This window comes from Candoia aspera, chromosome 14, assembly GCF_035149785.1.
Source record: "Candoia aspera isolate rCanAsp1 chromosome 14, rCanAsp1.hap2, whole genome shotgun sequence".
In the NCBI taxonomy this organism is placed as follows: domain Eukaryota; kingdom Metazoa; phylum Chordata; class Lepidosauria; order Squamata; family Boidae; genus Candoia; species Candoia aspera.
The window spans coordinates 1,552,076-1,567,317 of NC_086166.1; the positions used below are offsets into that span (position 1 = coordinate 1,552,076).

Here is a 15,242-nt window from a genome sequence, read left to right on the forward strand (position 1 = left end):
ACACCCCAACGTGGACCCCAAACCACCTCCTTTTAGGCTCAGTATCTCTTCCTGCTTCATCAAAAGATGTTCATTGGACCTCCTGGGAGATCTGGCAGCTACGGGGCTTTCTGCCCCTGGAGCAATTTTGGAGGGGGGATCTTTTTACTACAGGGTTTGATCACCCAAGTTGCAAAGGAGGTGATGAAGGGCTTCTGAATTTTGGTCTGCAGATGGAAGGAAAGCACATCTGATGCCTTCCCCCCCGTTAAGGAGAGGTTGGACCTCTCTTCTCCAGGCTCAGAGCAAAAGCCAGAGAGGTGGACATGCTTTTCATTTACTCTGCAGCCTCCTCGGTTTCCTAGCAGAACCATGGTTAATGGACTCACCTGGAGAGGTAGATTTGTGGGAGAACTGGAAGCAGAGCTGACAATCCTCTGGGCCCGGGAAGGACTTCTGTGTCTGCGGGATCTGGGGTTAGTGTTCCTGAACCCACTGGGGGAGGATGGACCTGCTGCTGCGGCCACAACTGCCTGCTGCTGCTGTCCCCACAGCGTAGAGACCGGTTGTGATGTGTGATGAGCCTGCCACAGGAAGCAAGGGCTGGGGTTAGTATCAGCCATGCGCCCTTCTGGTTGCGTAAACATAAAAGCTCACAAGCCTGGAGAACCTTCCTGAAAGCTGGTGATCCTGAAACAGGGGTGCAAAACGTGTAGTCTGTGGGCCTCCCACAAACCACCAACACCTCCTGTGTGGCCTCTGGAGACCCCCAGAGAAGATAGGGCCCAAGTATTTCCCCCAATTCATTTGGGGGAGGAAGTTTGAGAGATTTGGAGGGGGGGAAATGTGTGCCTTAATATTTGCCCAGGCAAATGCACCACCGCGTCCCTTCAGGACCTAAAAAGCCTTCCAACGTTGGCATTCTGGCCCTGCCCAGCTTTGAAAGGTAGCCTTGGTCACCCTTTGCGGTGCAGGCCTCAAGCCAGGAGACACCCTCGTGCAGAGACACGGGCTGGTGCCTGTGCTCAAGCTCTACTTGTATGATACCAAGGGTGCCTGGATCCATCTCTCGACTGTCTGGATCTGTCCCAGGAAAAAGTGTAGGAACCTGTCCAGCTCACCCTGGTTGCTCTCCTGACACGGAAAGCAGGAGAGAATTAAATTTGTACAGGATACTGTACCTCCTTTTCAGAAAGTCACAGCTCTGTCTAAGCATCACTTTTGTAAAGTACCTTTCGTTCAGCCGGACAGTTCCTGCCTTCGCTAACTGGAACTGACGCTTGCTGCTGGTCGTAAGCCGGCTGTGTCAACAGGGTCTCCTCGTTCTTTCCTGTGGAGGGAGGGAAGATGAAAATAGCATTTGAAGAGTTAGCCAAAGGATGCTGGATGCTTGCGAAAAACAGCCGACACTCCTGGCTAAGTCAGTGCTTGGCATTGAGAAATTCACGAATTTAATCCCTAGCAGCACCACCAACTATAAGATCAAGCCGGGAGCTTCTTGGTGAGGTGGCCCCTGGTCTTTGGAATTTCCTTCTTAGTCATTGACAGCCTTTGTACAAACCATTTCCATTCTAATCCCCGCCTGAGTTAACTTGGACTTACCATGTCTTCTTTCAGCACTGCTGAGGATGATGGTTGTAAGGGTTGGATCATGGATGTTATTGTTCCTCTTGTGTTTCTGCACTTCTAAATGTTTGTAAAGTGCCCTGGGAAGACTAGTACATCCTAAAACAGCCTTTCTCAACCTTTTGACCTTGGAGGAACCCTTGAAATATTTTTCAGGCCTTGGGGAACCCCTGCACATTCAGTCTCCAAAGGGGCCAGAAGCTACACAAAACTATTAAATTCATTTCATGGGTAGGCCTGTATAGATGCCTTAACAGTGTCCTTAAACTAAAAACAAAGAATGAAGCTAACCTCTTTAATGAGAAGTTGCCCGGATCTGAAATAATTTTTTAAACAAATCGTGATCTCCCAGGGAACCCCTTGGGACCTCTCGCGGAACCCAGGGATGCCACGGAACCCTGGTTGAGAAACCCTGCTCTAAAAGGTTGCAGAGAAATCTTCTTTTTCAACAAATATATAGGATAAGGCAGCCCAGCTTGTACTCACTGGAGGTCTGGGGGACCCCAGCAGTCACATCGTCACCGTTGCCTTGTCCAACGCGGCCACCCCCTTTCATTCTGCGCGAGATAGCAGCTGGCTTCTCTAGTTCCTGAGCCGGGCAGAAATCAAAGCAGACACATTTTCCATTTCAGCCCCCCAAGGCCTGAACCCACACGGGATGAAAAAATGCTTTGAGCTGAGTTCCTTTATGTGTTCTTAACCAATCTGGTCTTGGAAAACCGATTTCTATGGGAAATAAGATGCAAGGCGCTCTGGGGTGGCCTTCTTTGAATCTAGGGGGTGTGGGAGAGAGGGATGTTGGTCTTACCCCTTTCCCATAGGAGAGCACAGGATCGAAGAGGCTATCCAGATAGTGATCCAGCCCCTTTTGGCTCCGGGGTTCACTGAAGGTATCTGAATCTGTTCCCAGGTTAAAAGAAACCAAACGAACAGAAATACGATTAATTGCAGATAGAAAATGACATTCTTGCAGTTTGGATTACTGGTAGAAGAAGGCATTTTTAAAAACACACGTTTCCTACATCAGCAGCCTAATGGGTGACAGGTTGCAAAAACAGTCCTAAACTGTTCTGTGTGGATGCGATCAACAGGACAGTGAGAAAAGTGCATCCCCTAATGCAGTGTTTTTCACCTGCGGCCACTTAAACTTCACTGCTCTAACACCAACTCCCAGACACAATAAAGCAGGAAAACACATTTCTTTGGGTTGCACCCCACGGGGATTTCAACAGACACGCCAGCCTTCACATCTACATGGCCTCAGCTCCACGGCTATCCCAGATCTTGCAAAGGTCGATCCCGTGCTTGGGCACAAACCATAAGCTGCATCCCGGCCTCTCACCGTGGCTGCAATATCCCTCGGAGTCTGGCAGATTGGCAGAGGCCACAGTGGGGGCCTTCGTAAGTGGTGGAGGGGGAACCCCCCCATCTGAATCCAGACCACGTTGGAATACTCTAAGCAGAAGGAGGAGAGGAGCAGCAGAAAATGGAGAAAAGACAAAAGCCAAGCTTTGAACAGGGGTTGTCCAGAACAGGTCTGGACCCATGATACCTAAGGGCAATCTCTTTCACAGCCTCAGCTAGGAAAAAAATAATTCTGTCGCTTCCAGGATCAAGACCACAGAAGAAGTCAGATTCCAAAACCATCCCGACTCCGGGACTTGGTGCTCCCGCTGTTGGGGTAACACTACCCCACACTTTGGCTGTTTTCTTCTTCCTTGGTAAACTGTTTAACGCCCCCCCCCCAAACTATTGAAAGCTCTTGAATGCCCCCAGCCCCACACTATTTGAAGGGAGAGCCAGCGTGCTACCTACAATTTGCCACCAGCGTTTTTCTCTGGATCTTCAGAGGCGAGGATGAAATACGATTTCTGCTTGGGGAAACCTCGGATCAGCTCCAGGTCAGAAATCAGATCCAAGACATAGTCGTGGCCAGCCAGCTCGGCCCACTGGGTGCCGTCCCTCATGGTGATGGACCAGCCTTGCCATCCATCTGTAAGACCCCTGTGAAGGAGCACTGGGGCTTGGCCACTGTGGGGTCTCCTGGGAGGAGAGGAGACCCACACTGGGAAGTTGGCGTCTCCATTCTGGGCTTGGAGACAACATCTCCAAGGAGCTTCTGAGCAGCTCCTTGCCTGACTTCCGGTGCTGATGGGCAGCTTCATCCCCACTTGGCTTGGAGGGCTGGAAAGGGGCACTGAAATGCACCCCGCCCCTCCCTCCCCTGCCACCCATATCCCCCACTTCTCATCTCTTCTACCTGTGCTTCAATACACTTGCAGCAAGGCCTTCGCCTGTGGTCCAGGAATGGACAGGGCAAGAAAAATGATCTCCTGTTAAAACAAAACCCAAGTCAGTTGTACTGATGGATGCCCCTCCTGGTGCCTTATGGATCTGTTCTCAGTTTCCTGCAAGTGGAAATCTAATTCTTTAGCATTACAGCTTTGGGCCTTGCCATCTTCCTGCAGAGGGTGTTTCTCTAGCAAGCTCCCCGCTCCCTTTGCTCAGCTCATCTGCCTATCGATTCCCAACCCGTCCAGTGGTTTCCCTTAACTCACCGTTGAAGCAGTAAACATCGAGGGCCATGTTCACTCGGTCCCGGCTGGCTGTCCACTCCAGCAGGGTGGGTGGATAGGCGCGGGTGGCTTCTGCGCCATCCTGCCCCATTGCCATTGCTTGCATGAGCTTGTGTTGGCAGACAGGTTTATAGCCATCAAAGGCATAGTCAGAAACAAACCTGGGGGGTGGGGAGAGGGGTGCAGAGGGAGGCAGTGAATAAAAGAAGATGCCAGCCATGGAGCAAGCTTGGCATCCACTCTCAGAATAGAGCAGTGTTCTTCAGCCTTGGCCATTTTAAGATGGGTGGACTTCAACTCCCAGAAGTCCACCCATCTTAAAGTGGCCAAGGCTGAGGAAGACTGGAATAGAGGTTCAACTAAGGTTCAGCTAACTGAGGTTCAACTGAGCTGTGTTAATATATCTCCTGGCCATGAACTTAGGCCAACTGGTTGACCCCCCTTTTTAAATTCCCCGTGTGGCCCTAGGAAGAAGATGAAAAGCACTGCCACCATCACCCAGTGCTCCTGCCATCTTCCATGGCCGCCATCGTCGCCAGCTAAGATCTCCAGGCCAATGGCAGAAAGCCAGGGTCAAAATAATGCGGATTTGGCACCCCAAATTTTGCAGTCAGCCTTGCTTCATAGGATGGGGAACTTTCATGGCTTTGCAAGCTGCAGTTGTTCATCATTGAGAGGCTACTTAACACAATTGTGTCCTGCATTTCATATAAAATATTACATGTTACATTATTTTATAATAGTATTTCAACAGGGATGCAATATTGGGCTTTGGAAATGGTTTTGTGGAGATGAGGGGGCTCGCGGTAGGGTAAAGGAGGAGCGAATGAGAAGGGCACAATGACAACATCACCCAAACAGCAGCATGAAATGCCTTCAACGGACATTGAATCACAAGTACGTAGTGGTGGCATTTATGCGATGTAATTGCACGCTCACGATGGCATTTGGTTGCAGAAGCTGCTGGGGGAATGGGTGGGTTTTGTTTTTTGGCTTCTCTGACGGTTAAACCTGCTTAACCAAATAGTTTTAAGGATTCACTGGAGCCAAAGTTTAGCCATCATGTTCTTGTGCCACTGCCCGAGTCCCTTCGGGGAGCAAGGGCTCCTTCGCCACATGGAGTCATGCGCTCAGACTCCCGGGTTGAAGTGGCGCTCCAGAAAGCAGCCACCCTCTTTGGGTCCCCTTGGGAGGTAGACCTGACCCCACTCACTTCAGCAGGTACTTATCCAGCTGGGGGGAGGGCACAAAAGTGCTGATGCACGAGGCCAACAGGAGCCAGCCCTGCTCTTCGTTGTGGACATTGGTGTTCCGCCACACTTGGTTAGCGATCTGGGCCAGGATCTCGTCCTGCAGGCTTGGCATGGAGAGCCCCTTCTGTACAATATAGTTCCCAAGCAGGTTCTCCTGGGTGCCATTGAGCTGGGCATCACCCATAAAGCGAAGGATCTGCCACAGAGAAAATCCAGAGAGTGACCCAAAAAACCCCACCACCCCTAACACAGCGTTGGTGGCCACCATTTGACCCAGCAGGAGGAATAAATTCAGATTCGCCTACCAGCTTGAAGAGGCTAAGGGCTTCAGGGGCCAGACTGTCATCTAACTGAGTCAGGGGGGATGAGAGGGTCCTTGTGAGCATCCCAAAAAGCGGCTCCTGTGGGATGACAGAGAGGTGACTGAAAGATTCATTCACACAACCTTCTTGACAGAGACAGATGGTGGAGGTCCTACCCGTAGCAAGAAAGACAAAGGTTTCAAAAGTCACGCAACCCCACAAATGTGGTTTGGGATCAGTTCAGCTTAGAGATACTTTATGGATCATCAAGCAAATCAGTCCAGAGTCCTCTCTTGAGGCATAAACAACCAAGCTGAAATTATCCTATTTTAGACGCATTATATCAACCCCCAGCTCTCTGGAGAAGGCTTTAATGCTGGGAAAGGTGGAAGGAAAGAGAAGAAGACAACCAGCAGCAAGGGGGATGGACTCAGTTACAGTGGCAATGCGGGCACTGTTGGACAGCCTGAAGAACCAGGTTGGGGAGATAACATTGTGGAGAAGGTCTATATGTGGTCAGGAAAAGTTGACATGGACTTACGGCATATAATCAATCAATCAATCAATCAATCAATCAATCAGTCAAGAGTTATTCTAGTGACTAGATTCTAGTGAATCTAGTCATGGTGGCTTGTAAACCAGTGTACGTGGCTTAATGTGTTCTGTGATTCTAGTCAACTCTGATTTTGAAAGGGATACACGCATGGCCAGCCACAGTGGCTTGCTGAGTAATACATGTTTTAAACACAATCCATGGCTAAATGCCATGGTAAACTCAACCAAAAATGTCAGCTTTTGGCTTACTTCCCTACAATGGTGTCTGTGAAGCACCCCTTACACCATAAAGCCCAGCACTGGATTCCCTGCTAGTCTCACTTACCTTGAAATGGAGCTGCACATACTTGGCCATGGGGTAGTTGTTGATGTCCAGGGGCAGAGTGAGCTGGGAGTCGGCCTGCATCTTGGGTGGAGGGACAGGAATGACACAGTCCTCATTCACTTGCTTGTGAACTACAAGGAACAGGAATGCAGCAGCCAGTGCAGAGGGCAAAGGAGGGGTCCCCCATCCTAACCAGTTACGTTCATTCATGAGAGTGTAAGAAAACTTTGGCTGGACCAGGTTAAATGGACAATAGGTTCTTTCTAATGCTAAATCTAGTCTCCCCTTTCTGGCAGCCCCAACAAGGCACATCCTGTTTTTGCCTTTTGAAACAATGTTTGTAGAGCACCTGTCCAGAGCTCCTTGCCAAGAATGCAGGTATAGCCCAACAGGAAAGGGCCACAGCCAGAAGCAAACAATTCAACATCTGGTGCATTCTGACTGCCCTGATGTTGCAGTCTACTCATACTTGCCCCTGGTAGTACAGATGAGGAATTAGCTTCCTAACTGGAAACTTATCCCAGTGGGACCTCAAAGATCCTTGGAGATGATTAGAGGCCAGATGTTCATCTGGCCACCATCCTTAAATTCCCTTGGAGAGGATTCCCAGCAGATCATGACCTACCAGCCACTGTGTTTAGGAGTCCAACCAGCTCTGCAGGGACTTCCAAGTGTGAGACTTTCATCACTTCCCGCTGACTCAGTTCCTGGTGGAACCCAGAGAAATGGGTCACTTCTAATTATCATAATGACTGTCTCCCTTCTAGTACATTACACAAATTCATCTTGCTGGGATTACAGGGACTCCACATCTCCATATCTGGATTTGGACACCCTGGAAACCAATTTCATTTGCATTCCCTCTCTGCAGGACTCCATGGGAACTCCATGAGAGCTGTGATCACAGAAGCAATATCCAAACTACACCTCCTGGAATTCTTCTGTACCCATAACAGATGAACCCCCAAGAAACACTTCTAAACTGACTGGGGGAGGCATTCCATCTGCAAACTCTTCCTATCTTAGGATGCAGCTTCCTGGCAACCTGGCTTTTTCTTAAAAAAAAACAACCCAACAACACTAGACCTTATGAATACAAAAGAAAATCCATCCATCATCCATCATCCATCTTCTTCCATCTTCCATCATCTACCTACCTACCTACATCTATCAATCGTGTATCTGGCAAAGTGCTTGAAGGCACTCCTTTCAAAAGCTATCAGAATTTTAAAAACCAGATTCAGACTGAAGGACAATTCCACAATTTTGCAAAGTTCCCTGCTCTTTTTCCAGAAGCCCAGCTGTGATGCATTATGCAAAGTTGCTCCATTTGCATATGCAAGTCACCAAAGTCATTTTTTTCTGCGGTGCACGTTCTCCCCAAAAGGATTTAGACCATTTGCCTTGGGAGTGTGTGCATGTTCAGGATCTTCTTCAACCTGATCACCCACCCAGGCCACCCTGAAGCACCAGAGAATTACCTGCTCAGCCTTCCTCTTCTCCTGTTCTGCAGTTTGACGCTCCTCATCCTTCCTCTGAAAGCAGAGTGAGATTTCCACAGTCAGAGAAGCATTGCACCCATCAACATAATTCTGTCTCAAAGATGATCCAGGATAATTTGCTCCAATTCTGACTCAGAAAGCCCACATGCAGTGACAAAAGAGAAAATGCAGACCGTTCAAAGACACCTTTGAGTGAAGGCAGCCTCTTAGAGATGGCTTCCGTGCTGTTTTCTTGGCAGCTTTATGGAAAACTGCACGGTGAACCTTAAGACATCTGCATCAGGGGTCACCGTGAACATCCGTTCCTTTCAAAAACCTGCTTGCAAGAGATCCCAGGTGCGTTTGGATCTCTGCATGCCAAAGACCAACTTCCAGCATCTCCAGGGACAACTAAGATGTTCAGGCACCACACAGGAGCAGTGTCTTGGACTCCTGACTGTTCAGAAGGCAATCGAACATGTTATTCCCGAGCACCTGAGGGCAGGGATAGAGCAAATGCTTTCCCTGGAAAAGGACCCCATCAGTTTGGGGTTATTAAGAGTGGAATGTGGCAGGTCTGGAGGAAGAGGAATGACCCCTGGCCAGTTATTGAGCATGTCAATATCACGGCTGCAATTTAGAAGTTTAGTCCCCTGGCAGGTACAAGCTGGAATCTAGCACCCTCCAGACATGTGAAAGATCAGTTCCTGTCATCCTCAGGCTGGGGGACGTGGCAAGCGAAGCCCATCTGGTCTGGAGAATACCAGGTGGGTGAAGGCTACAAACCCTTGTTAAAGCTGGGTGGGTCTGAGTGCTGGGAAATCTGCAGTGACCAGTGCTGGCAGGGCTGGCCTGCAAGAAAAAGCAAGTTCCACATCACCAGGTGTGGATGACGGGGAGCAGAGCTTTTGCGTTGACCAAGCCAGATGCTTCGCCCATCTGCCACTGCTCTGAGGCGCCAGCGGCTCTCCCTGAAGAAGCCAGGGACCAAAAATGGCAGCCTTCCACTTGGAGAGCAAGGGCTGATGGCGTTACCTTTTCCCATCTCACTTCCAAATGCTGGGAGGTTCTCTGCAGCGCCATAAAGACCCAGCATTCCTCCCCAGGTGGGTAATAAGCTTCAAAAAGTGTGTCTCTGCGTGCGTGTTAGAGCTATTTCCTAAGGTCTCTCTTAACAAAGGATGAACTTCAGGACTGGCCTGTCCAAGCTCCTGCTCCTCAACCTGCAGCAATGAACGAAGGACCTTCTACTGCTCCCTTTCATAGCAACTCACCCTGCTCTGCACCCAACCCCAGTCCAGCCTCTACTCACTGTATCTCTGGCCCCATCCAGCTGGAAGCAGACCCTCTTCATGGTGGTGTCCCTTTGGGGCAAATGTCTGCGGAAAAACCAAACCGAGCTCGCCAGGCGAGTGCTCAGGTTTCCACTGCTGGTTGATGGACTGGGCTGAATCAGGCTTTAACCCTTCCTGTGCAGCAACTCTCTTGCCTGTCTGGAGAGAGCCTGCCTTGGCTCTGCAAATCAAACCACTGCCACGTTCTCTTCCTGCACAAGGCGGCCTCCGCTCTCTGTTACACTCCAAAGTGTCGTTTCCCAAACAAGGAGCAGCCACTTCATGCTCTTTGCATGCTGCTGTGCCCGTGGACAGCACAAGGAAGGGAACTCAGCACCAGCATCTTTAGAGGAAGGAACGCCAGCGCGTGGAACCTCCGGCCACACAAATCTGCAATTTAGCAGCCAAGAGAGGTGTGTTCTGTACACCTTAAGGAATCCCGCTGTGGTACGTGGAACCCACCTGCACTCTGGCACTTTAAAAACCTAACTGGTGTATTATTGGCAATATGCTTTTCTGGACAAAGTCCTCTTTAGAGCATGATGCATTAAATAAATACAGTTCCAATTCAAGTATGTTCTGGAAAGGGCCGTGCAGCATGCCAAAGAGCTGGGAAAGTGGGTTCAAGTAGGAGGTGTTCCTACACGGCGGGAGGAGGCCTCCGCATTGATGTCTGTCTGCTGTGTGTTTGTCTTCTCAGCCATCCGTTCCTGATCCAGTGGCTATCTTGCATCCAACCAACCCTGCTATCTCTTTCCTATTTCTTCCTGAATCAACTGGGGGTTTTACACCCCCCAGCCATTTTTTGCACCAAGAACTGCGCAGTTCCTGAAAGTTACCCCTTCCGTACATTTCAGAGAGCAGCCCACAAGGGAAAACGCCTTATCCAACCCTGGCCTCTCTTCATCACATCCTCCACCTTGACTTGAAAGGAGCTATTGCCAAACTCCACGTTGTGGAGAGAACTCCCTTCTGGGCATCGCATATCATGCTGCCAGGCATCTGATACAAGCTATATTGATGTCATGCACGCCCCCATGTTATGGTGCAGATGGTGTGATTACATCAACAATATCGTGACATGCAGGTCTTCACTTCCCCCTGCTATTGACATCCTTCTAACACCAACATTCAATCTCTCCATCTTCATTGTATGACAGCCATGAGAGGAACCCGTCTCTCTCTCTCCCTCTCTCTCTCTTTCCAGGCTTGGCACAAGGGTGGGGCAGGAATATAGCAAGCTTTCAGAATCTCCTGCCAGGCAGACTTTGCATTTATTCATTTGGGGACACCTGGGTATCTTTGTGAATCAAGGTGGTTTCAAACAATTCAGCTGACCGTCTGAGTTTGACTCTACACATTTCTCAACAATAGCTGGTTGGGTGGGGACTATTACGATTGTGGAGACCTTGGTGCTCTCTGAGCTTGCTTGTTTGATCGCAGATGTTTGTTGTGAGGTTAACTCCTTAATCTCACAACACATGGACAGACTCAACCATACTTTCAACTGGGAAACAGGGAGCATCCTAGACCAAGCTAAATCCCAAAACGCTAGGGGATTCCTGGAAGCCTGGCACTCAGACAAAGCAGCCATCAACAGACACATGGAGGTAAACAGCATTTACGTACCATTCAAAAGAGACAATATGATGTTCCCTAGTTGGGCAATGAAACGTCTGGCAGCCAACCACCAAGCTCAGAGAGCACCAAGGACTCCACAGTTCAGCCCTGAGCTACAGATAGATTCAAGAGATCTACAATAGATTCTCTTCTATTATGATTGCTTTATCTGCTAGACACCAGCCACCTTTTATCTCAGCTTCCTCTGTCCATCAGGATGATGGGGATTGTAGTCTACCATACAGAGAAGTCACCAACTGACCTAGGCGATTCATTATGGGGTGCCTGATAATAAAATCCCTCTCTCCCAAACCCTCTTCCTGCACCCCCAGTTTGCACTCAACCACCAGAGACTCACCTTGAGGTATCTCCTGCGGTTCATATAGATGCGTACCAGGCATCTGAATTTGATGAGCGTCTGACGCAGCCTCCAATATTTTTGCCTGCAGGACGGGAAACCCCCGGGGTGGAGGTGGGAAAGATCACCCCAAGTCTCAACAACATTTTCTCCTACCCAGGGTAAAAAATCAAAACAAGACACAGTAATGGACAGACAGACCAGACCAAGGATGGCAAACATCTACATCAGAGGGAGAAGGTGGACCAGTTGGAGTAACATTCGCCAACCTGACCTCTGCAGATGTTTTGAAGAGTCATCATGTAACTCCAGCCAGCAAGTCTGTTGGGATCTTGGTTGGCAATTATGTGAGAGGCACTCCAGCATGTCTGGAGAACACCAAGTTGGGGAAGTCCTCAGAATTTCTTCTAAGTTAAGCAAGTCCGCTTGAGTGGCCCTTGAACCTGTCACTCGCTTTCAGAAGAACCTACCTCACAAGGTTGTTAAGATGCGAAGATGAGGGGATAAAAAGGGCATTCTCCTTTAGATGAACAATGTGAGTGAAATGGATGGATGAATCTGTTCAGGGTTCAGCTGGGAATTCATTTTGGACCGCTTCCTACAGTTTTCTGAAATCCCTAGCAATTAACCCCAAAGAAGGGAGGGACTCAGAAGATGATGTAATTGTTTTTCAGAGAATATTTGGTGGCTGGGCATAGAATTAGACTTTATACTGAATCGTTGGAATGGAATGCTAATGCTGAAAAAGGGCCAGTCTTCCAGCTTCCACCCCACCCCTTGCTCAGCACCAGATGCAGCTTCTTATCCCCAAGAAGCCACCATCTAGATTCTGCTCGAGCAGAGAAAGGAGAGACCACCATTTTCTGCAGCAGCTTGTTCTGCTGTGCATTAGCTCATAACAGCTTTTCCTAAAGTTCAGCTGGAATCTGTCTCTTTATCTGAGTTCTAACCTTACTTTCTGGGGGAAAAGAGAAAAAAATCTGCTCCCTTCAAATATCAGAGATATCTTCAAAAGATTCAGGGTTGCAACTTGCTGCTACTGTGCCATTTGTTATTCCTTCTTCCACCTTGTAAGGCCTAGCCCCACACAGGAGACACCTTTATGAGAGCAACCCAGCCCCAAAGCTGGTCACAAAGACAGGAGTGAGGGAACACAACGTACAGAAACGACAGATTGGGCCACCTGTGACAAAGACAACATCCAAGCCCTTCCACCTGCTTGCACGCCCACAAGACTCTCTCTTTCCAGGACAGTCAAACTCAGCACCTGACAAGATAACCCCGTGCCCGGGCTTGGAAGAGGATAATCTTGCAGCGTAAGGCGTAGAAGCGTTTCTTGATCAAGAAGCCACGGACGTAGCGTTGCAGCGTCACCACCGCCATGTGAACCATCTGTTCCCGCTTGGCCTCCAGTTGCTGGTAGATGCTCTCCTTCATGAAGAGCTAAAGGAGGAAGAGGAATGATGGCTGAGGAGAAGCAGAAGCCCAAGGGCCAACTGTCCATCACCCTCCTTTGTTGATGGCACTGAGATTACAACTTTTTATATTATCACTTGGAATTGTTGGCATTCTGTAACAACAAGAGCTAAGTGGCAGGACGCAAAATGAGGAAAAGGCAGGAAGCTGAAGCCAAATAAGACAATTCAGGTGATGGTGGCTTGTTCCTGTTACACGACCATTTCGCAGTGACCAGGTGGAACAGCTGGTGATGGAGAAAATCTGGCACAGGAGAACCTAAATAGAAGTTGGGGACTGTGAGCGGATTCAGCTGCGAAGACTCCACCAAGCCCTTCGCTGAAGACCAGGGACTCTGTTGTGCAGTGTCCATCCCCTATTTGCTCTATTACTTCTTGTGATTAAGCTCTCATCAAAAACGGCAGATTTACCTTGGTAGTTCCAATGCAGTACATTTCCGGGGTGACCGGGCACAGCTTCTTCAGCACCCCCACAGAATTCCACCCATCTGGGATGATGTCAGTACGGATTTCGACAAGACAGCGGTACCTGAAGAGAGACAATTGGACTGGGAGATGGTGCTAAACCATCGTGTGGTATGGGTGGACTTGTTTTTGCTGGGCTGTGATGGTGGCATGACACCTCAGCTACTGTTTATGGTTTAGTCAGGTGGCAGCTGCAGTTAAAACGCTCAACGTTTCTAAAAACGTTCCTTGTTAAAAAGGAAAGTGGCAGAACGATGGAACGGAGTTCAGACAATCAAATGAAATGAGTGTCCTACACAGAACCAGCCATGATGCAAATCATGTCTCAGAGGGACGTGCGAACCTCCTCAGTTAGAAGCTGAAGGTGGAACCGGGCCTCTGCCAGAGATCCGACATAACAAGAGGCAGAACGAGGTCAAATAAAACAAAATGGTCTGTAAGGATTTGAAGGCGGATTCCTCAACCCTGCTGCTCGGCTCCTTGGCTCAGGGCACTGGAGCTCTGTATCTTAGGCCTGGTATAGCTTTGCTCTAAGGATGCCAGAGGGCTTATTGGTACCTGTCAATGAAGATTTGGAAGGGGATGCGGACAGGAAAGCCTTCTTTGCGGATTCGGATGGTCTCCAGGATTCCCGAGGATCGTAGCTGGTTGCTGACTGTATCAGCCTCAAACAGTCCTGGCTCCTGGGTGTGAGATGGAGGAGGAGGAAACAAGGGAGTGTGATAGGATGGCAAACAAAATGAATGCCAAGGTACATTCACCCAACACCTTAACCTTAACCCATCTTCTGGGCTCACAATACAATAAGCCTACTCTAATGAATGGCTAGCTCATCAAAAACTGACCATGGTAAACCACTTAATTTTTTTGCAGCCTACAAGTGCAGATGCTGAACTTTCACTAGCCTGGGTATCTGTATTGCTGGAACACAGGTTGGGTGGGAAGTGTAATTCAAGACATCTTCTACTTTTTAAAGTCAATTTCATAATTACTTTATGAATTACTTAATTATAATTACTACCATAGGTGTCTGGTGCAAGCCATGATGGCAACATACGCTTTGTGAGGTCATTGCAAAGAGCATGCAAATTATTTAAGTTGCATCCTCTGTGTGATGTCACGATGGACACAATGTCCCTGGCCGCCCAATATCCTGGCACACTCAAGCTTACTATAATACAACCATGATTCTTTAGATCTCCATTCAGTGGACTTCAGGTGTAAGTTCTGAAGCACTTCAGACAACTGATGTCATTTATGCCATTGGTGACATTACATCAGCTTTCATTTGCGTCCCTTGATTCACGAATGACAAAACGGCAACAACAAGCACACAAATGATGCAAATGACACTGGTTCAGTAAGTTTGGATTTAACAGCCATTGGGACTTAACAGACACCCCTTCCTTCGAAATGGTGCATTAAATTGAGATTCAGTGTGATTGTTTTCAGCGTGCACCCGATTTCTCCTGCTTACCCCACATGCAGCTCCCTCATCAGCAGATAAAACTGATAGTACTGCAGTTTTACAACACAGTAATCCACTTGTTGCTGTGTGCCCAAAAGAGCAGCAAAGGACAGAGGAAAGCCATGATTTTTGAGTTAAAATGCAATCAGGGGACAGGATGGAGCATGGCGCATACTCTGTGATTAAGGCGGTCATCACACTAATGGAATATGAACCGACCGAGCTGGGGAAAGCTGGAGCAGGAGAGAGGCACACTGGAGCCACCCCTACCTTCTTATTGTTGGGCTTGATGCAGCGAACAAAAAAAGGGTTGCATCTGCAGAGAGAGAAAGATAAATTGCTGAGCTCAGTTTCTCCAAGGATAAAGTGGTACCCCTTGGAAAAGAAGACAAATGTGCCTGAGCTTTCTGTTGAGAAAGCAAGTG

At 48.8% G+C, this 15,242-nt stretch overlaps 1 protein-coding gene across 1 annotated transcript in view; it reads right to left on the bottom strand.

Annotated features, from left to right (window-relative positions):
• Positions 1-15,242, bottom strand: part of MYO15A (myosin XVA) — a 57,623-nt gene that overhangs the window by 23,403 nt on the left and 18,978 nt on the right. Inside the window, exons 20-38 of the mRNA XM_063315061.1 lie at positions 15,088-15,133; positions 13,908-14,032; positions 13,296-13,413; positions 12,677-12,852; positions 11,410-11,494; positions 8,098-8,151; positions 7,242-7,323; positions 6,617-6,747; positions 5,740-5,835; positions 5,395-5,630; positions 4,164-4,342; positions 3,866-3,938; positions 3,421-3,609; positions 2,948-3,060; positions 2,414-2,505; positions 2,092-2,194; positions 1,212-1,309; positions 1,027-1,113; positions 369-563 (exon numbers count right to left, since the gene is read on the bottom strand). Of these exons, the coding sequence (XP_063171131.1) occupies positions 369-563; positions 1,027-1,113; positions 1,212-1,309; positions 2,092-2,194; positions 2,414-2,505; positions 2,948-3,060; positions 3,421-3,609; positions 3,866-3,938; positions 4,164-4,342; positions 5,395-5,630; positions 5,740-5,835; positions 6,617-6,747; positions 7,242-7,323; positions 8,098-8,151; positions 11,410-11,494; positions 12,677-12,852; positions 13,296-13,413; positions 13,908-14,032; positions 15,088-15,133 (2,278 nt within the window). The remainder of the gene's footprint in view (positions 1-368; positions 564-1,026; positions 1,114-1,211; positions 1,310-2,091; positions 2,195-2,413; positions 2,506-2,947; positions 3,061-3,420; positions 3,610-3,865; positions 3,939-4,163; positions 4,343-5,394; positions 5,631-5,739; positions 5,836-6,616; positions 6,748-7,241; positions 7,324-8,097; positions 8,152-11,409; positions 11,495-12,676; positions 12,853-13,295; positions 13,414-13,907; positions 14,033-15,087; positions 15,134-15,242) is intronic.